This window comes from Acanthopagrus latus, chromosome 18 (genome assembly GCF_904848185.1).
Source record: "Acanthopagrus latus isolate v.2019 chromosome 18, fAcaLat1.1, whole genome shotgun sequence".
Classification (NCBI taxonomy): domain Eukaryota; kingdom Metazoa; phylum Chordata; class Actinopteri; order Spariformes; family Sparidae; genus Acanthopagrus; species Acanthopagrus latus.
Window position 1 is genome coordinate 909173 of NC_051056.1, and position 22302 is coordinate 931474.

Here is a 22302-nt window from a genome sequence, read left to right on the forward strand (position 1 = left end):
TAAATATGTGACGATGCATATAGGAGCTATATCCTTGATTATAGCACCACCTACTGGTGAAAATTCAAAACAACAATAGATTATAACATTTTCCCCACTTCTGAAAGGTTGACCAATTTATACGCATTTTCTGCAATGTTAAGAACTCCAAAAGTGCATTTGTTTCTGCCCAAGAAAAATAATAAAGTCATTTCAATAGGGAAGACGGTCACAGACCTGCGAGGGCTCTAATTAATATAAACGTACAAAAATCACATTAATAAATAACCGTAATAATTTACATTTAAACCCAGCTATTACACTCCCTTCTACAGACTTCCCACTTGGTTCCTTCCGCTCAACCAAGCGGAACCAATAAGAGGTGTCCGCACCCTGGGGGACCCTTTTGTCTGGACACACCCTGAGCAGAAGAGAAGCAGCAGAGTAAGTTTATGCTTCACACAATCATCCACAATCTGTTCGCCTAAAAGATCTTATGCCTTCAGACATACTGCATCAGTGCCTTGCTCATCGCTGGCTTTCTCTTCTCACAGATGAACTTTGATGGCAAAAGTAAACAGCTAATCCCGCAATCTTTATCTCAATAAACACCTACGCACCCACATACCTACATATACACATATCTCCAATTAATCCGAATCCCGTCAGCTGACTTATTACCAACCTAACAGCCGTCCATCCTTATAAGACATAAACACAAATAGACAGGGAAACAAAGAGACAGAGGCACAAAGAGACATAGACACAAAGACAAAGACACAAAGAGGCATAGACACAAAGAGAAAAGACACAAAGAAACAGAGACACAGACGCAAAGAGAAAGAAACACATCCTTGTTAACTTGGAAGAACAACTAAATTGGGCTTAGCCCAAAGATGGAGGGAACCAAGGGGGAAACTGTTAGCCTCGTTTAGTGCAGAGTATTAAAATACCCTGAGTACTACTACTGTGTATAAGGTCAGTGATGGTCAGTGGTCTATAATTAGATCATTCTCTGCGGTTCTGTGTTTCCTGCTGATTCTGTGACAAACTGAAGTGTGACAGCATGAGGTGAACTGAAGGTTGATCTGTAGCAGATGGAGAGAGGGAGGAGGGGAGACAGAGCCCTGAGAGGCGGGTTAAATTACACTAAGGGGGGAAGAGGGGCATTACCACCCACTCTCCATTAAACTTTCCGCAGATTCACCTCATTAAATATTAATGATTCAAAGGAAAAGGTCATTGACTATGATGACAATGAGTCAGTCTGTTAGTGTGCTGGCAAGTTAGCGGTGTGTTAGCTGGTTAGTGTGTGTCAGCATGTTAGCCCCTGTTTGGTATGTTAGCTGTGTGTTAGCATGTTAGCTGTGTGTTGGCATGTTAGCTGTGTGTTAGCATGTTACCTGACTGCGGTCGCGGGCGCTGGTGTAGCGGATCTTCTGGATGAAGTAGAAGATGAGCCAGGCCGACGAGATGATCATGAGGACGATGAAGGAGATGGAGACAAAGACCAGAGAGCCTCGGTTGATGTTCTTGGTTGGACCACGTTGACCCACAACCACAGACACCAGGACTGTCAAATTTCTCTCCAGGTGAGCCAGGATCTCTTTACCGTACACCTCCGTGATCATCACCGCCACCGTGTCACCAGTACCTGCAGAAAAAGACCAGACTCAAAATCAGGACGAGAACCATGGCAAAGACCAGAACCAAAGCCAAAAAAATACCAAGACCAGGATCAGAACAAGGATCAGATCTAAAGCCAAGACGAATACTGCTGCACTGTACTGTAGTGTTACAGTACTACACTGTACTGTAGTAACACAGTATTACACTGTACTGTAATATAACACTGCGACACTGTATTGTAGTATTCGTTTCATTACAGAATGTTCGGTTTAGTACAGGGCTGTGCATGAGTGAGCTCCTGCGTATGTTTTTCCTCAGCTACACGTGCAGCACGTTTACGTCGCGGCTATCACTAGCGAGAAAACAGAGCTTGAAGATCCTCCTTTGTTGCTAAAGTCTCCTGCTTGGGAACACTGCGGCATCCTGGATAAATATTACAACGGAGAAAGACATGTTTCTGGTGTGACAGTTAAACTCGTGCTCATTTTATCGGTGACGGTCCCAGGTGTGCTGGAGGTGTGCTTTGAGAATCCCGTCTCGAGAGGGGTCCTTGGCCGATCACCTTGTTAATCGATCCAAGTCATGTATATGTATATTCATGTTGACGTGGCTTGAACACTACTATTCCACACAGAGATGCTGGACCACTGCAAACCACTGTTGTGCTACAGAGTACACAGTGACAGTGTAGGTGACTGTGTCGGTGCCTGTCCAAAAAACGTGACCGTCAATGAATCGTCCAAAGGTGCATATTGTTGTCCTAATATCTTCGTAATGAAAGCCTGTAATCACAAATAACTTATGGGTAGAGTCAATGTGGACAAGTAAATCTTTCTGGCAAAAAATAAGAAGGTTGAGTAAAACTGAACAGGCTACACTGCACTTTAGCCGCACTTAACTTGTGGAAAAGTTTTGTTAAAAGCCTTTAACAAGCTGTGAAGAATTTATTTTTTATAATATTTTTTATATTTTTGTTTGAGAATATTTCATTCATCGGAGAGCTTATTTCATATATATTTTGTTTATTTGAGAATGTATCTAACGTATTACCAGGCAGCAATTTACAGCAGTGTTCTATTTTTTTAATCTTATTTTCATATTTTGTTTAAGTTACAATACATTTTTGGTTTACAAAAGTTCTAAATACACAACAATCAATTTTACGTGTTGCATTTTGTTCCCATACTGTACCAAAAATGAACTGAACCGTGACCTCTAATCCGAGGTACGCATCGAACCGTGATTTTTGTGTGTCGTTACACCCCTAGTACTGAGTATAAAATTATTACACTGTACTGACTATAACTGTGCTACACTGAACTGTAGTATAACCATATTACTCTGTACTGTAGTTTAACACTACTCCACTGCACTGCAGTTTAACAGTATTACACTGTACTAAGTATAACACTACTACACTGGATCTGTAGTGTAGTAGTGTTATACTGTACTGCAGTATAAAAGTATTACACTGTACTGGAGTATAACAGTACCACACTGTACTGTAGCATGTACCTGAGTATAACAGCATTTCAATGTACTCTAGTATAGCAGTACTACCCTGTACTATAGTATAACAGTATAACAAAGCACTGGAGTATTACACCACTACGCTGTATTGTAGTATAACACATTTACACTGTAGTATAACAGTACTACACTGTAGTGTAGTGTAACAGTACTATGCTGCACTGAAGTGTGCCAGCATCACACTGTACTGATGTATACTAGTATTACACTGTACTGGAGTACAACACTACTACACTGTATTGTAGTGTGACACACACTGCACTGTAGCATAAAGTATTTCAGCATACTGACTTTGATAGTGTTAGTGCTGCAGGTGCTGCAGTAAAGGAAATAGAATACCTATGAGGCATCAGTCCATATCCGTCATAACAAAGATAGGCTCCAGTTATCCAGTTATTATTCTTACTTATTATTTCAGCTCTCATCTCACATTTGGCACCAGCACCTTTAAAACACACACACACACACACACACACACACACGGTCACGGTAACCTCATCAATTAATGACACATTAGTGTCTATATTTAGAAGTCAACATCGATCCCCAGGAAGTCACTCCTCACACATAAACCTCCATCCTCCTCCTCCTCCTCCTCTCAATCAACATATCCCCATTTCCAGTCTTTACACTAAGCTAAGTAGCTGCATATGCTACACATGTGAACATGTGACTCAGAGAGGAGGACGTTTTCACTCCCAGTTGAACAAGTGTCTATAAAGTTGGTTTGATGTGTAAAAAAGTGTTTGGTGTCTCGTTATGATGAACTCTGATGAATTAGCTGATAACTAGATATATGTGTGTTTATACATGTGTTTATAGATAGATGTGTGTTTACATAGACTGATCTGGCATAACATTATGACCACTGACAGCTGAAGTGAATGAAACACTGATTATCTCTTCATCACGGCACCTGTTAGTGGGTGGGATTTATTAGACAGCAAGAGAATATTTTGTTCTCAAAGTTGATGTGTCTGAAGCAGGAAAAATGGGCAAGCGTAAGGATTTAAGCGAGTTTGACAAGGGCCAAATTGTGGTGGCTAAATGACAGAGCATCTCTAAAACTACAGCTCTTGTGGGGTGCTCCCGGTCCATATCTGTCAAGTTTTGGATTTGAAAATAAGGGAAATTTTCCGGTGCCCGCTGCGAGCAGTCCCACCACCCCAACCAAGCTCCAGTATCCCTTACATCTTAAGACAGGTGTACAAGAAAGCTAAAATCACCACTTGTCAACCACTTATAAACTACAATTGGCTTTATGCACAGCTGCACTACTTCCTGAACTTCAGCCAGCTCCTTTGTTTCCTGTCTGCCATTATTGGACAAACTGATTAATCCAGGTGTGCCTGACCTCAGTAGTCACAACGACAATAATCAGAGGGGGGTGGATTGGTGTCCTGGTGTTGGTGTCCCTCTTGTGTTTTGTACTTTTTTAGGTTGCTTTTGTTTCACTTTGATTTACTTCACGTGTGGTGTTACTGGGATCCCCTTTGTTTTGGACCCATCTCCCCCCACTAAGTCTCAACCCTGATTGGTCCCCCTTTTTGTCGCAGTGAGTGACTTCTTAATACAATTTTAGGACTGTTTGAACTGAAATCAATAAATGTTTTGTACCCAGATATGCTGTCTCTGCCTCATTGTAAAACGGACCTGAGTGCCTTATTTGATTTACAAGTTGTCCTTTAAAAGATAAAAAGGTCCCTGGGTGAAACCCCCAGGGTGGCGTTGTTAGGCATAAAATGTTGTCTTAACCAAGTGCTGCCCAGAGCATGCTCCTCGTGCCGCCACAGTCAACCACCAAATCCTCCTCTCCACTCTAGCTGAACTTGACATTGGTGAGTCTGCTCTAACCTGGTTCACATCATACCTGACAAATCGCACCTTTCAGATCACATGGAATGGCTCCTTGTCCAAACACTTATTTCTGGAAACTGGTGTCCCTCAAAGCTCAGTATTAGGAACACTTCTGTTTTCACTGTACACTGGGCTCTGCAATCACATCACATGGATTCTCTTAACACTATAATGCAGACCTCCACCTCAGTGATGGAACGAGGTCCCGATCAATGTCAGGACAGCATAATCACTTTGACCTTACTGCAAGAATTCAAGACTCATTTGTTCAGACTTCACCTCCACCCCACATAGCATGAATCTTTTGCTTTGATGACAGCTTTGCTCACTATTCTCAGACTCATGAAGTAGTCATCTGGAATGGTTTTCCAACAGTCTTGAAGGAGTTCCCAGAGGTGCAGAGCACTTGGCTGCTTTGCGTTCACTTTGTGGTCCAACTCATCCCAAATAATCTCAATTTGGTTCAGGTCAGGTGATCGTGGAACCAAAAATCTCAAATTTGGACTCACTGACCCACTGGTCTAATGTCCATTTATTGTGTTTCTTGGCCCAAGCACTTATTGTTCTACCTCAGTAGAGGCTTCTTTGCAGCAAAACAACCACAAAACCCTGATTGATGCAGTGTGTTCTGAACAGTTGATGTTGAGATGTGTCTGCTACTTGAACACTGTGAAGAATTAATGTGGGGCCTAATCTGAGACGCTGTCAATTTGCAGTGTCTGAGTCTGGTAACTCGAATGAACTTATTCTCTGTAGCAGAGGTAAATCGTGGTCTTCGTGTCCTGGGTGTTACTCATGAGAGCTAGTTTCATCACAGTGTTTAATGGTTTTCGTGACTGCACCTGAGGAAATATTCATGTCAGCAAATCAGCGGTGGGTGGATGTCTAGAACAGTTCCAGCAGGCAAATAGTCCACAATAACTCAGTTTAATACTCTGGAAAAAATCTGATCCACATTAATTCAGTCAATTAGTCACAGTTTCTGGGTTAGTTTAGTTCCACATCAAAATATTAATCCTGGACCTGGCTTGTAGACCCGTTTGCAAGTTGGTGTTGGGGGATTTTCTCACTTGAACTGAGTTAGTGTGTCCCTAGACACGAAAAATCACACAGGTGCTCGTCCACCATAGTGCCAAACTGTGTAATGGTCAAATCAAATATGGCCGCCATTGGATATGATGAAAATCTATCTTTTTTGTTTCTGAATGTTTATACACATGCAATACTTGCATTTTGACAAATTATTTCTAACCATATTGGGTGATTTTGACCTTGAATAATAATAATAATAATAATAATAATAATAATAATAATAATAATAATAATAATAATGATAATGATAATAATAATGAATTTAATTTATATAGCACCTTACAGGGTACCCATGGACACATAACAAAGTGGAACAAACAAATAAAAGATTAAATGGATAATCAAAAAAATACATATAAGATAAAGATATAGAAACATTTTATGTTTGATTTGATGGGACTGGATCTAGAGCTTGTTAGGTCTCTTTTGAAGGTCTCCAGTGAGGTCAGTTTGTGGATTCCAGCTGGGGGAGTGTTCCAGAGAGTGGGGGCTGTCACACAGAAAGCTCTGTCACTGAGGGTTTGTAGTTTGGTGTTAGGGATGGAGTTCTGGTATGTGCCTGATGAGTGCAGCGTCCGAGACTGGGTATAGGGGTGGAGGAGGTCAGACAGATATGGGGAGGCAAGGGAATGGAGCGATTTATAGGTCAGGAGGAGAATTTAGTAAGTGATGTATGATTTAACTGGGAGCCAGGGAAGGTGGATGCGAGTGGGGGTGATGTGTTGCCAGGGCTTGGTGCAGGTGAGGACCCTGGCAGTTGTGGGAGTTGCTGGGTGGATGGTTTGGTGCAGAGATATAATTGAGTGTCATCGGCAAGTTGAGACAGTAGCCATTTTTATACAGAGCACCAAGCCGCCAATTTGCCCGTCCTTTTGGCGGCTCGGTCCGCGGTTTTAGACAGAGGGAGGCAAATTGGCGGTCTGTTTTGGTCCGCCGATTTTCCGCCTCGGAGGATACACTTATTTCTGCCTTGCCTGCTTTCTAAAAACGAGGCGGAAATGTGCCGGCCTCGAACTTCTGGTGATGTTATGGTAGGAACAACAGACTGATCCTCTGGCTGCGGGAAGAAACCCTCAAAAAATATTTAAATTTAATTACTCACCTCTTACTGAGGCCAGAATGTCAAATTTGAGAAAATTTACAGAAAAGAAAGGCAAAGCGGCTAAAAAAAAATGAGAAACGAGACCAAACAGTCACCGCTTCACCCACACGATACTGGTTCTGAGGAAAAAATGGCTGCGGTGCTTGCTGAACTTCGTGACCTGCGGAGAGAACACTCAGAGGCCTCTAAAGATACGAAGGCCACCCTATCTAGGGTTGAATCCAGCCTCGAAGATGTACTGCAACGTACAACAAGACTGGAACTACAAGTAACAAATGTGGAACAGAGAGTGAGTGACTTGGAAAACAAAGCACTCCGACATGAGAGAGTCATTCCCTATTTACTTCAAAAAGAAGCTAAACTTTCTGCTAAGTGTGAAGACCTCAAATCAAGGGCAAGGCGGAATAATTTGTGCATAAACAGTGTGAAAGACGGGGCGAGCAAAAGAACGATATGATTAAGTTCATATCCAACTTGATGCGCAATTCACTTGAACTACTGGAGGATTTGGACCTGTGTCTGGAGAGAGCTCACCGCTCGCTGACCCCCCCCCCCCCCGAGATCCATCATAGTCCAGTTCTCCGACTACAGTGTCAGGGAAACAATACTTCAGCACGCTTGGAAAAAACGAGGGGTGACATATCAACCAAGATTACACATCAGATGCACAGAAGAAACGTATACAGGTACGGGAGGTGATAAAACAGCTTGAAGAAAAGAAAATAAAAGCCCAGTCACCGTTCCCTGCCCAGTTGAAAATCTACCCGGCCTCTGGCATGAGGACCTTTACAACCCTTTCGGAGGCAGCCCCCACACTCAGGAAGATGGGAATTAATGTCAAGGTGGATGAACAGGAGGATTTCCAGAGGGAGCTGCTGCGCGACCCCCTGGTCACGGCATCGGCATCAAACAGTAAAGGAACCGCTCTTTACTGATGACAAACGCGGACTGGCATACTTTTGTTCGAGGTGATGACTGAATAGCAAACAACTCTGAGGAAAACAGACTTATAATAAACTGCAAAATAGAGCTGCCAGTGCACCAGGCTTACATGTTTCCATGCTCAGTGCTTGGTCCTACTTGAGTGGTTTACTTAAAAAGAAAAGAAAAGAAAAAACAACTGAAAAAACAGGGTTTCTTCTTCAGAGGAAGGGTATTCTTATTTTTATTTATTTATTTTTTCTTTTTTACTTCTCTCACAAGCGACTCTGTAAATAGTCGCAGTAGCACTAAGTGTCTCCCCCCCGTCACCACTCTCAGTCTTTACTGAAGCTGGTTAGCACGATGTTCTTAGTTTTTGGAAGTTAGTTCTCTTTTGTGTGTATATGCAAGTTCTTTCTGTTCATCACATTCAATGCTTGCTCATATCATAGCAATAGATATGCAGTCATATTTTGCACTATGCACTATGCTGAAACTGAAGTTTGGGTGGAGAATAGTAATTGAGGATAGGATGACCACTTTTGCTATACATACATGAACTACATACATGAACAACTTAACCATAATCACGTATAATATCCATGGACTGAATCATCCTATTAAAAGGAGAAAAATATAAAGTCAGTTAAAAAAAGTGCATTGCTCAATTGCCTTGTTACAAGAAACCCATTTACCAGAAGGAGAAAACAAAAAATCAAAAAGGGAATGGGTGGGTCAAGTATTCAATTCATCATTTGGTAAAAAAGGAGAGTGGCAATCCTAATTAATAGAACACTAACCTTTTCCTCTGAAAAAGTTATTCAGGATAAACTAGGGAGGTTTATTATGGTTGTGGGTGCAATAGGAGAGGTGGAGATGTCTATTCTAAACCTGTATGCCCCAAACAAACCAGACCAGAATTTCTTTAAGGAAATTGCAAATGTTATTGCGGACAATGCTAAGGGCATCATGATAGTCGGGGGAGATTTCAATGCTGTACAGGATGGAAGGCTAGATAGGATGCCAGCAGATGGAGGACCCCAAACTATAAAAACCAAAACACTTAGTTAGCATGATTTCAGAATTAGGACTTATTGACCCTTGGAGATCCAGAAACCCTTCAGGAAAAGACTTAAGTTTTTTTTCCAATGTGCATAACAGTTATTCCAGAAGTGATTTATTCTGCTTATCTCAACAGCATATGCACAAAGTAACAGACTGCCATATAGAACCAACAACTCTGAGCGATCATGCTCCTGTCACTTTAGTTACAGATTTAAACAAAGAAAATTTCTTCAGATACTGGAGACTGAATGTCTCATTACTGACCAATACCATGGCTACACAGGATTTAAAACAACATTTAAAAGAATATTTCGAGATAAATGATAATGGAGAGGTGACCCCATCAATGTTATGGGGGGGAGCTAAAGCAGTTATAAGGGGAAAGATGATTCAAATTGCATCTAGATTAAAGAAAATACGACTGGAAGAACAAATGAAATTAGAAAATAGAAAAAAGCAGTTAGAATTAGAACACAAAACTACAAGAGCACATACTACTTCGTTAGAATTAAAAGAAAACAGGAAGACTTTGAAACAAACTTCTCACATACAAAGCAGAAGGAGCCTTAAGATTCTCTAAACAACGATATTATGAGATGGGGAACAGAGCAAGCCGCTTACTAGCTTTTCAACTCCGTAAATCCCAGGCTAGTCGGGTGGTTCCTAAGATAACTCACTCCACCCTTTAAAAGACAATTTCACACCCTAAAGAAATAGCAGATGCTTTTGCAACATTCTATGAAGAGCTATATAAAGAAACTAGATCAAAACCTAAAAAAAACAATCCTGAGGCCTTTCTTACCAATCTGCATCTTCCCTCACTGTCAGACAGTGAAGCACTACAATTTTTTTTTCTCAAACTCCACAAATTTACAGAAACACAAAGAATGGGACAAATTATGCACTTTGCCCTCCAATATATAACAGTTCTTTATTTTAACAATCAAAGGGACTATTAAAAAGAAGGTTATATCACACATATATAAGACACTACAAGAAGAACTCACAGATAATTGTTGAGATATGAAAGAAAAATGGGAACTGGAAATGAACACCATAATTCCAGATAACGGCTGGGAATTGTCATGTAGAGAGGGTCATAAAATTACAAACAGCCCTATCTGGAAGGAATTTGAATTGAAAATTAAGATGAGGTTTTTGAGGACTCCTGTTGTTACTTCAAAATTTGCAGATACCTCAGATCAGTGCTGGAGGGGCTGTGGCCTAGTGGGAGACCACACACACATATTCTGGGACTGTCCGAAACTGTTAAGATATTGGATAAACATACAAAGTGAAATAAAGAAATGTTTAAATGTAGATCTTCCCTTAAAACCCATCTTGTTTTGTGTTAGGAATATTGCTGGATGATCTAGAAAGCTATAATAAGAGAATACTGTTGAGAGTCCTTCTTCTAATTACTAACAAGATGATTACTCCTGGCTGAGGCCACAGCCCCCAACAGTAACACAACGGAGGGAGAAGGTTAAGGATGTTTTTTACATGGAAAATATAACCGCAAGATTACACTTGAAACGGATGTATTTTTGAATAGATGGTCCGCAATTACCTCATATTTTATTGATTGAAATGATCCTTGATGTGATTGATGAGGATTTTTCTAATGAACGTGTGTGAACTGTATGTTCATCCTCTCACTCAGTGAATGAAGATTACTGCCCACTTTTAAGTATGGATTGTTAGGATGTCAAAATCAATAGACTACCTCTACCCCATTCACACCTGTGTTATATCCTTGAATGTATGAATGTATAAGACTGCATCTAATAAAGGGAAATAAAAAGAAGAAAAAAAAAGGAAATGTGCCAGCCTCTGCATGAGGTGGGAAGAGGTGTCAATGACCTGCACTGCTGTGCGACCCACAGCCGGGGAGTTTTAAAACCAAGAAACAGCTGATCACAGCAGTCAGTCCATCACTTCATCCGCAGACACTGAAATGAACAACTGGACAGCCGCAGAGATCCAGGAGATGCAGCGTCTAGTCAGTCTCTGTAGCAGTTTGGTTGTGTTAGCTTGTTGTTGTGTCAGCAAGCTAAAGACGGTTGCTACTTTCTAAGTAAAAGCCCCCTGCTAAGAACCCAGTTCTAAACTCCTATGGGGTGCAATGTAAAGCTCTTGTTTTTTAAGACCGTTCACAGCCCAACTTCGAGCTTCACGTCATGTCACATGTTTACACCTACCTCAGAGGCGGCTTTTGGAAAAGGAGGAATATTATGCCTCGGTTTTAGAAAGACAGGCCAGCACATTGCCGCCCTTACCTTGGAGCAAATGTGCCGCCTTTTCTATCTAAAAAGGGCTTGTGTTTGCGAATGATCTGACCAAGGGGGGAGCATGCAGATGGTGAAGGAGAGGGGTCCAAGCACAGAACCTTGAGGCACTCCCTGGTTTACTGAAGCTGGGGTAGAACTGGAGTCTCCGATGGTTACAAACTGTTTCCTGTTTGTTAAATAGGACTGGAACCAGAAGAGTGCTGTACCAGTGAGGCCAAGGTAGTCAGATAGATGTGTAAGGAGAATGGTGTGGGAGATTGTGTCAAAGGCTGCAGAGAGGTCCAGGAGGATCAGAATACTGATGTGGCCAGAATCTGCAGTGATGAGGAGGTCGTCAGTGATCTTGATGAGGGCAGTTTCTGTGCTATTGCGTGCCCTGAAGCCAGACTGAAGGGGTTCATAGAGAGTCTGACATGTGCTGCTGGAGTTGGGCAGCAACTGCTCTTTCCAGGATTTTGCTCAGGAAAGGAAGGTTTGAGATCAGTCGGTAGTTGTGTAAGTCGTCTGGGTCCAGTCCTGGCTTCTTGAGGATGGGGGTGACTGAAGCTGTTTTGAAGATGGAAAGTACCATGCCAGATTCTAGGGATGAGCTGATAATGTCCACCATGAGGGGGCATAGGGCAAACAGGGAAGACTTCATCAGAGTTGTTGGCATGGGGTCCAGAGAGCAGGTGGAGGATTTTGCCTGGGAGACAAAAGCAACAGCAGTAGAGTCCACAGGAGAGAAGGAGGAGTGAGAGCACTGGGGCAGGCGAACAGTGGGAGGATTAGTTGTCCGTGTCTGAGGTGCATATGGTAGGGTGGTGGCAGATACCAGGAGTTGGTGGTGAATGGTAGCCACATTTTCCTGGAAGAAGTGCAGGATCCTGAAGCAGAGGTCAGAGGCACGAGAAAGCTGGGTGACATCAAGAGGGCTAAGGATACGGTTCATGGTGAAGAATAACATTCTGGGGTTATTTTGCTGGTCTCCACTGAGAGTGGTGTAGTAGTTTGTTTTGGCCTTGGAGAGAGCTTCTTTATAAGACCTAACTTGTTTTTTGTAGGCTTCATGATGGACGGTGAGGCCAGATCTTTTATAGAGCCTCTCCAGGCGGTGACCAGTAGTCTTTAGAGTAAGGAGTTCAATGGTTAACCAGGGGGCAGAATGGGTAAATGAGACAGTCCGGGTTTTAAGAGGGGCAAGGGAGTCAAGACCCCAGAAGACAGCAGCATTATAGTGGGCCACCAGCCCATCCAGTGAGGTGTCGTGGGGATCAGAGGCCAGGTGGGTTTCTAGGATATTGGTCAGGGGCAGAGTGCTCACTGTCTTGATATTCCTGTATGTGATTCGACTTATATGTTGCTTGGGCACAGGGACAGGAACAGTGAAAAGGATGGCATCTTGGTCAGAAACACCGAGGTCCAGGCACTGTAGGTGGGAGGGAGTAGTGTCAGTGGAGCACACCAGATCCAGTGTGTGGCCTTTGACGTGGGTTGGACCTTTAACATACTGTGTGATGTTGAAGCAGTCCAGGAGAGACAGGAATTCAGAGGCAAAGGGGCAGCTGGTGGAGTCCACATGAATGCCGAAATCACCAAGCAGGAGTGTAGATGTAGGCATAAAGCAGATGGAGGTGAGTAGTTCAGACAGCTCAGACAGGAAGGTGGAGGAGGCTTTTGGAGGGCGGCAGATGAGGACATCCTGTAGCTGTGTACGTCCAGCCAGAGAGAAGGCTGTACACTAAAATGAGGTGACATTCAGCACTGGAAGTTGTTTAACCATGATGACAGCTCGACGTATGACTGCCAGCCTACCACCACGACCCTTAGAGCGGGGCTTCTGGATGTAAACATAGACTGGGGAAATGGCTTGATTCAGAGTTAAGAGGTCCTGCTGAGGCAAAGAAAGTCAATTTTCCTGTCTGTGATGATGTCATGGATGAATAGTGCTTTGTTGCTTAGTGAACGAAGATTCAGCAGCATGAAAGCTGCAGTGTTGCTCACAGATGCTCATGCAGGGGATGTGGAGGAAACAGCACCATTTACACAAGCCAAGGGTCTCAGATAGCTCAGTGTGTGCACCTGTGGTTGGTTTTGATGATGCTGTGCTGGTGCGATGGATCGCCTGTTGGTCAGCATGGAGGGAATAGTTTTGTCTGTATGAATAAACTTGCGTCTGGAGGTCCTGTGCATATAGTGAGGGCAACGAAGAAGACCAAGATATTTAATCTTAGCGATGGAGTTTGGGGTGAGGTTACAGTAAAGGTCCAGGAGCTCCTGTGTTGAATTTCTGAAAACCCCGTCAGCCATGAAAGGTCATGTTCAAGGTCATTTTCATATTCTGAAGAATCTCAAAAGACATGTACATGCAAATTAACTCTAAATTTACAGTCTGCCCTTGCACTGTGTATTTGTACAACACTAGACAGAGTTAACAGAAAATGCTTGATGGTGACCTTCCAGCTCATGTCAACAAGTCAAAACTTGTCGGTGAGATTGAGCCTCTACTTGATCTCACCCAATGGGGTCCTGAGTCTACTTATGCCACTCATGTTGTAGTAGACTTCATGTCAAAGATGCGGCAGATGCCTCTAGCACAATTCCCAACTTTAAGTGCTGAATCAATGCCATCATCAGCTCAACATCATCCCTCTGCCAAGAGCTGGAGTTCATCCCTCTTGTACTAGATTCCTAAGATGTCACTGAAGGAAGCGCATGCAGCATACAGAATCGACATCATTGGCATGAACAGACACATTCCCATCCTTCAGCAAGTTGACAAGTTCTGAGCAGAGCAAGATGCAGCGTTGGCTGAGAAGTACTTGGTGCGTGTCTGGTCTGGGGCCAGGTCAACTACAACAGCCACGACATCTGATGACTTCAGGATAGAAATCTACACCAGTAGAAGTGCTGGAACTGATGCTCTCCCTCCCACAAGTAGTGGGATCAGAGGCCACATTCAACGAGGGGCTTTTCTGGCTCATACGGCATGCCACTTGCTTGCAACATCCATGGACCCCAAAGCAAGCCTAGAGCCAATGGAACGTGGATGGAAGGAGCACTTTGGCACACTCCTGCCATCAAAATGTCTGAAGGCCTTACCACCAAGTCTGCTCACATGTATGTAAGTGTGCAAGCATCTTGTAAAAACCCATCCAACTAACATGCATGCACACATACTAGGCATGTAACAGTTACCGGTGTCATGGTAAACCATGGTAAAATTCCCAATGAAGGTTACCGTTTACAGTTAAGTTTTAATCACCACAGCCCGTAACCACAGTGTGGAAAACTTGCGAGATACACATGCACAGTGCACAACGTGCGCTTGTTATGTAGTGAAGAAGACACGGCTGAAGGAGGACGTGATAGTAGGGGCCCTCAAGGCATTTCTCTGCCTTCAAAGAGAACCAAATCTGAAGTCTGCTATAAGAATGCTCACGGACAGCTGGTCGAGGATGGCAGCCCTATCTGCAGGAGCTGCGAGAAGAAAGTTGCTGCGAGGGGCAGCAACACATCCAATGTACGTGATCATCACCCTAAACTGTTCAACGAATGCAAGGTAAGCTAACCTTAAGCTTGGGTGCATCATGTATGTGTGTTGAGTTTTCTCTGTCAAATTTGCTGTAGTCACAAATATAAACTGACCAGATAGTGGTATAACTGAATGAAGTTGATCTGTGATTTGGCACGTTATCTGAGCCACTATTAATTGTAGATTTAACTTTTTAAAGTAGACCCCAAATATTGATACAGAGCTGCAGGGAGGAGGATTTGAGACAAATACATACTGGGTGGACTGAGTTACTGAATGCAAACTGACTGAGATGACTAACCTTCATCTCACCTCCATTCACTGGAGCAGCGTCTACCTGTGGCTCAGCTGCCATCTGACCAATCATATTGAGTCCATTGACAACAGATGAGCAAGCAGACAGAGAGACAGACAGCCAACTTACTTACTTACTACTACTACTACTACTACTACTTGTTTATTACTTGTTTTTTGGATTATCTGTAGAATAATAAAATGGTGAATACAACAAGCGTCTAGATAGAGATAAGAGTCAAAATACCCTTCTTTTTTTTTTTTTACAGAGAGGTTCAAGTGCTACTCCCAGTACATCTCATTCTACTGTATTTAAGGTTTATTTTGCACAATTTTGATACATTGTTTTATACTCATTTAATGTTGACTTTGCAGTGTTTTGTTAAGGTTTTGGATTTGGACTATTTTGATACATAATCAATCTATTTAAATATAAATCTTGGTGAAATTATTTAAATTTATCAGCATGTTTTTTAAACATTTTGAAGACATTTTAAAAATACCGCGGTATACCGATAACTGTGATAATTTTTTCACTATTACTGCGGTGTGAAATTTTCATACTGTTAAATCCTCAACACATACAATACACTTTGAGAGAAATCAGACTATATGGTGCACTTTTAGTTAATTTGGTATGATGTAATTTATATAACTTTTATTGCTACACAGTTTTATTTGCACCCAATTGTGTAATATCACTGTAATGTACTGTACTGTAACACCCAATAGAAAATAAAAGTTCAAAGGAGATATTTATAATTGTTACGTTTCTTCTCTTCATGTCTTGTTATAATCAAAACAAATCATATTGGAAAAAAATACATAGAAAGGGCCAATAACGAAAAAAAATCTTAATCGAGTTACTGAAAAATTATGTTGACATTGACATTTCATCTGCAGGCCAGGTACTGGATAATATAACCTCTGAAAACACTAGATTTCACACAAGTGACTTTTTTTTAATCCTGGTACTCCTGGATCATCATACCGGTGTTACCTTGCCAGTCAAGTTAGGTCAGTGTAAGAAGTCCAGGTCAGGATTTCCCACCCTGATGGTCTTGTCTCTGCTCCTGATCAACAAATGCTGGTAAGGAGTGGGCATGTACGTGTGGAATGATGTTGTTGATATAAATATATGTATGTTTGTGTATATAGATATATTTATGTTGTATAGAAATATTTATGTTTATATAGATTCATGTTCAGTGCTCAGCATAAATGAGTACACCCACTTTGAAAAATACCATTTTAAACAATATCTCAATGAACACAAAAACTATTTCCAAAATGTTGAATATATATAAGTTTAATATAACATCTGTTAAACTTATAACATGAAAGTAAGGTCAATAACATAACTTAGATTACACATTTTTCAGTTTTTAGTCAAATAGGGGCGATGCAAAAATGAGTACACCCCACAGCAAAAACTACTAAATCTAGTATCTCTTTAATAATCTTTGTATGGCCTCCATGATTTTTAATGACAGCACCAAGTCCTCTAGACACGGAGTGAACAAGCTGGAAACACTTTGCTGCATCAATCTTTTTCCATTCTTCAAGAATTATCTCTTTTAGAGACTGGATGCTGGATGGACAGTGATGCTCAACTTGTCTCTTCAGAATTCCTCATAGGTGTTCAATTGGGTTCAGATCAGGAGACATACTTGGCCACTGAATCATTTTCATCCTGTTCTTCTTCAGAAATCCAACAGTGGCCTTAGATGTGTGTTTAGGATCATTGTCATGTTGAAAAAGTGCACGACGACCAAGGGCACAGAATGATGGTAGCATCTTTTCTTTCAGTATAGCGCAATACATCTGTGAATTCATGATGCGATTAATGAAACACAGCTCCCTGACACCAGCAGCACTCATGCAACCCCACATAAGGACACTGCCACCACCATTTTCACAGTAGGCACCATGCATTTTTCTTTGTATTCCTCACCGTTGCGACGCCATACAGTTATGAAGCCATCAGCTCCAAAAACATTTATCTTGGTCGCATCACTCCAAACTACAGAGACCCAGTAGTCTTCATCTTTATCAGCATGGACCCTAGCAAACTCTAGGCAGGCTTTTCTGTGCCTGGGCTTTAGGAGAGGCTTCCGCTTGGGGACGGCACCCATGAATGCCATTCCTCTGCAGTGTACGCCGTATTGTGTCACGGGAAATAGTCAACCCAGTTTGGCTGTCCACTTCCTTGGATAACTGCAGTGAACTTGCATGCCGATTTTCTTCGACCCCTCTCATCAGAGGACGTTACTGTCGAGGTGTTAACTTCTGTGGACGACCTGGACGTCTCTGTGAGATGGTTACAGTTCCATCTTTTTTTTAAGTTTTTGTACCACTTTTGCTACAGTATTCTGACTGATAAGTAAAGCTTTGCTGATCTTCTTGTAGCCTTCACCTTTGCGGTTTAAAGAAATGTATTTTCTTTCTCAGGTCTTGAGACATTTCTCTTCCATGTGGTGCCATTGCTAACAACATGAAATGGGAAGGGGTTTTCTACACCCTTTTACAGTCAACTGTCTGCTGGACACCTGTGTATATTGAATAATTAGACTCACCCATGGTTGATTATTGTTAAATTATACATTTGTAGTCTAAAATTTAGTCTTGCTCCAGAGACTTTCCGTGGGTTTTGCATCACCCTAATTTGAGTAAAACTGAAAATTTTGTTCTCTAAGTTATATTATTAACCTTACTTTCATGTTATAATTTAAACAGAAAACTTAGTCTTGTCAACATTGTAGAAATTGATTTTGTGTGCATTGAGATATTGTTTAAAATATTACTTTTCGAAAAGGGTGTACTCATTTACACTGAGCACTGTATGTTTATATGGATACATGTATGTTTATATAGACAGATTAACTCTCTGGGGTCCAGGGTATAATTGGCAGTTTTTGATTACTACTGATTTTACCTTTGTATTTCACCTTAAATTCTGTTTACCTTGCTTTGTTTGGTGTCATTTATTTCAGCACAACCTCACTTGTGTGACTATACAGTTATTTTTTCATTTAGACATACTGAATTAACACATTGGACCTAAAATCACATAAAAAAACATTTTTTACAGTGAAAACCACAAACATGTTGTAGGAATATGTCCTCCGTCTCTGCATCTCAAAAAAGCTCTGTTTCTTTCATTAATTTGAGTTGACTGTTTTCTCAAAAGGCACCTTGCAGTCCCATCACCCCTCCACGAGCAAGGAGGATGATGTTTGCTTTGTAATACACCATTCAAATAGACACACCACAGGAAAAGTCTCCCTTTTGGTAAGTAACTGAAACCACAATTTGCTCCCCCCTCCCCCCCCAGCTGTGCTGCATGCATTCAGTCTATGTCGCAAAAGGCCAGTGCTAATCTGAGATTGACTGATCCCACAGCCAATCAGAGGAGAGGGGCTTTTGTCCATGTTTACACACCAGCCACTCTGATCTCCATGACCAGATCAGCTGCACTTAAATTTCTAGTGTTCTCATGTTCATATTCTTATGGTAGCCACTACAAATACCCTAAGTTCTAACTAGCGATGGTAGCTTAGCTAACGTCAATGTTTACGTTAGCTTGTGACAGCGTTTTTTGTAATTGAACTATTCAAGTTACTTGAGTAATCGTTTCAGCTCTAGAGTCAACTTTACAAAGCACCCATCTACAAAGTGCTACAAGTTAATGACTCTCAGTAGCTCTCAAGCCTCCGATACTCAAACATTAAGTCCACTTGATTAATCTACCACGGCTTATACCAATGTGCTTATTTTACATTAATTTGGTGGCAAACTCTGCCCAGCTGATGCGACACCAGCGTATGCCAGGTTAGTAATCAAGTGGACTCACTCTCGCTGCGAGTCGCTGACAGTTTGTGTGATGCTGCGTTCAAAGGCTGCAACAGGCCACTGTCCTCAGCCGGGTCGGGCTCTTGATCAAGCATTTGTGTTTGTTTTTTTAATAACTCAAAATAATGACTGTATTTCCAGCTAGAAAACACGCATCTCTCTCCTCTCTCCATTGTTTGTGTTTGTGTTTGTGTCGCTGCGTGGTGTTGCACCTGAGTTGTCCTCGTGCTGAAAATGTGACTTCGTGCGTACACCTGAGTTGTCCTTGTGCTGAAAACTTGACATCTCGCGTACGTGACATCACTCCCCAAGACACAAGAAGAAAGCAAAAATATATATTTTTACGGAGGAAAATTACAAAAATAATATCAACGCACAGTGATTTGAATAAGTAACTTTAATCTCAACACTGGTTTGGAAATATTAACGCATTAGATTACTTGTTACTGAAAAAAGTGGTCAGATTAGAGCAGGGGTGTCAAACTCAATTGTACAGAGGGCCAAAACTCAAACCACACCTTTGGTCGCGGGCCGAACAGGATAAACATTTATTGAATACACTAAAACTTGACGTTTTTTTTAATACAAATATGAATTAAAATCAGACAGGAATATTATTCCAGAATAAACAAACTTAAACATTAATAACTTAAAATACTTTGCTCCTGTCAAAACTATACAAATTCAAAATGCATTCATGAAAATGAAAAAATGCAAATATAATTAAAATTTGTGCTTTTCACCAAAAGTTAAAATAACAAATTAAAACATTCAGTTCATTTTTTTTCAGTTTTCATTCATTTTTTGTTTTTTTTTTCAGCTTATGCCATTTTGTCAGAGCTGGATGCTAGGCATCTTTTCTTGGCAACAATTTCATTCAGGTTTGGTGTGAGGTCCTGTGTTGCAGAGATTCTCAGGATGGACTGCAGGTGTTCATCAGTGAGACGACTTCTGTGTGCTGTTTTGTTAAGCTTCATCGCTGAGAACAGCTTCTCACATAGATATGTGCTACCAAACATGCACAAGGTTCGAGCCGCATGTAGACGGAGCTGGAGCATTGCTTCAGGAATGGAGCGAAAAAACTGTGCGGGCCCTGCAGTGTCATACTTTGCCTTTAGTGTCCCATTACACTGCAGTTCAATCAGCTCCATCTGCATCTGTACAGGTGCAGTTTCCACATCGACGGCAAATGGGTTGCGAAGCAGCTCGAAGTTATTTTTTTGTGCTTCAAAGTCACCAAAGCGCCGTGCGAACTCAGTGCGCTCAGTTTATCAGCAAAGTGCGCATTGGGGAACGCTGCTGTGCCGACTTGGTTCATCATTACTTGGCAACGGGGAAAGTGAGGCAAGTTGCACTGGTGCATTTGTGTCTCCCACAAGAGCAGCTTCACTTGAAATGCCTTCACCGCATCATACATGTCAGTGATCATGCGGTCACGTCCCTGGAGCTGCAGGTTTAAGACGTTGAGATGAGCTGTTATGTCAGCCAGAAACGCCAATTCACATTTCCATTTTTCGTCCCGCAAAACTGTGGAGTCTTTTCCTTTACTGTCCATGAACTGACAGATTTCTTTAATGAGCTCGAAAACTCTGTTGAGAACTTTTCCCCGACTCAGCCAACGTACCTCTGTATGATAAGGAATGTCGGCAAAATCCGAATCTATTTCGCGCAGAAAAGATTGAAATTGCCGGTGATTTAATCCCTTGGCTCGGATAAAGTTTATGGTCGGCGTTACAGTGTTCATCACATGCTCCATTTTTAGGACTTTACCACACAGCGATTCTTGGTGAATAATGCAGTGATATGCGGTTAACTCACCAACACAGTTCTCCTCCTGCATCTTTACTCGCATCCTTCCCACTAGTCCACTTTTTCCGTAGTAAGTCCAACAAGTTTGTCCCAGGGCAATTTCATGTCGGTTACACTTTGACACACGTTTTCAAAAATGTCTTTTCCCGTTGCTGTTCCATGCATCGATTTAATGTCCAATATTTCTTCTGTAACGTGCAAATTAGAGTTAGAGAATTAGTGTCCGTCATGTCTGTGCTTTCATCCACAGCAAGAGAGTATGCAACAAAGTCTCTGCTTTTTTCACTCAACTGTGTTCTCAAATCAGTGGCAATCTCACAAACCCGATCAGCAACCGTATTTCTACTCAGGCTTACATTTGCGAACATCTGCTTTTTGTCTGGACACAAGACGTCGCACACCTTCATCATGCAGCTCTTCAGAAACTCTCCCTCAGAAAATGGTCGGCCTGATTTGGCGATCTCCTCTGCCACTATAAAACTTGCTTTCACAGCAGCTTCACTTTGGGATTTTGCTCTGGTGAAAAACATCTGCTGGATCTTCATATTCTTCTTTAACTCTTCGACTTTCTGCATCTTCTGCTCTGCATTCAGGTTTTTTAGCTTATCCTGATGTTTTGTCTCGTAGTGCCGTTTTACATTATATTCCTTAATTACGGCCACATTAGCTCCACAAAGAAGACACACGGGTTTACCGGCAATGTCAGTAAACATATACTCAGCCTCCCATCGGTTTTGAAAGGCTCTGTTTTCAGAGTCAACTTTTCTCTTGGCCATTGTGAGGGATTAGCATCCGCAAAACCCATAGCAACAGAAACGTCACCCTGCTTCCCTCCGTCCAGCCTTCGTGTAACGTAGAAAAATTCCCCCCCAAAAAAATCAACGATAAAAGCTCATCCCCGGGCGTCACGTCTCCGCTTCCCGACACTGAAGACTTAGTTGTTTGTCAGTATTATACTGTATAGTTTTAAAAGTGGCTGCGCTCGTCAGGCTCCCGCGTCAACAGTTGACGCGGGAACGTTTCCAGGAAGTCTTGCGGCGGCAAGGCAGCTGAAGCGCTGCATTATGGGATCTGTAGTTTGTTGTAGTTATCAGCGTTTCATATAGACGGGCCATTATAGTAGATTAATAAAATGATTTCACGGGCCGGATATAATTGTACGCCGGGCCGGATGTGGCCCGCGGGCCATGTGTTTGACACATATGGATTAGAGTAACGCGTGGGCAGTGACAATATGTGTCGGTTTTGGCGAGTGCATTAAGTGCACTCATTGCATTATTCATTAAGATTTCTGTAGTTCAAACTACTTGCAATTGCAGTTGAGAATGTCAGTTATAACAGCCCACGTATAAAAAAAAATGTTGGGT

At 41.9% G+C, this 22302-nt stretch overlaps 1 protein-coding gene across 1 annotated transcript in view; it reads right to left on the bottom strand.

Annotated features, from left to right (window-relative positions):
* Window positions 1–22302, bottom strand: part of rnf130 (ring finger protein 130) — a 72278-nt gene that overhangs the window by 40065 nt on the left and 9911 nt on the right. The window contains exon 4 of the mRNA XM_037077409.1: window positions 1383–1633. Within this exon, the coding sequence (XP_036933304.1) occupies window positions 1383–1633 (251 nt within the window). The remainder of the gene's footprint in view (window positions 1–1382; window positions 1634–22302) is intronic.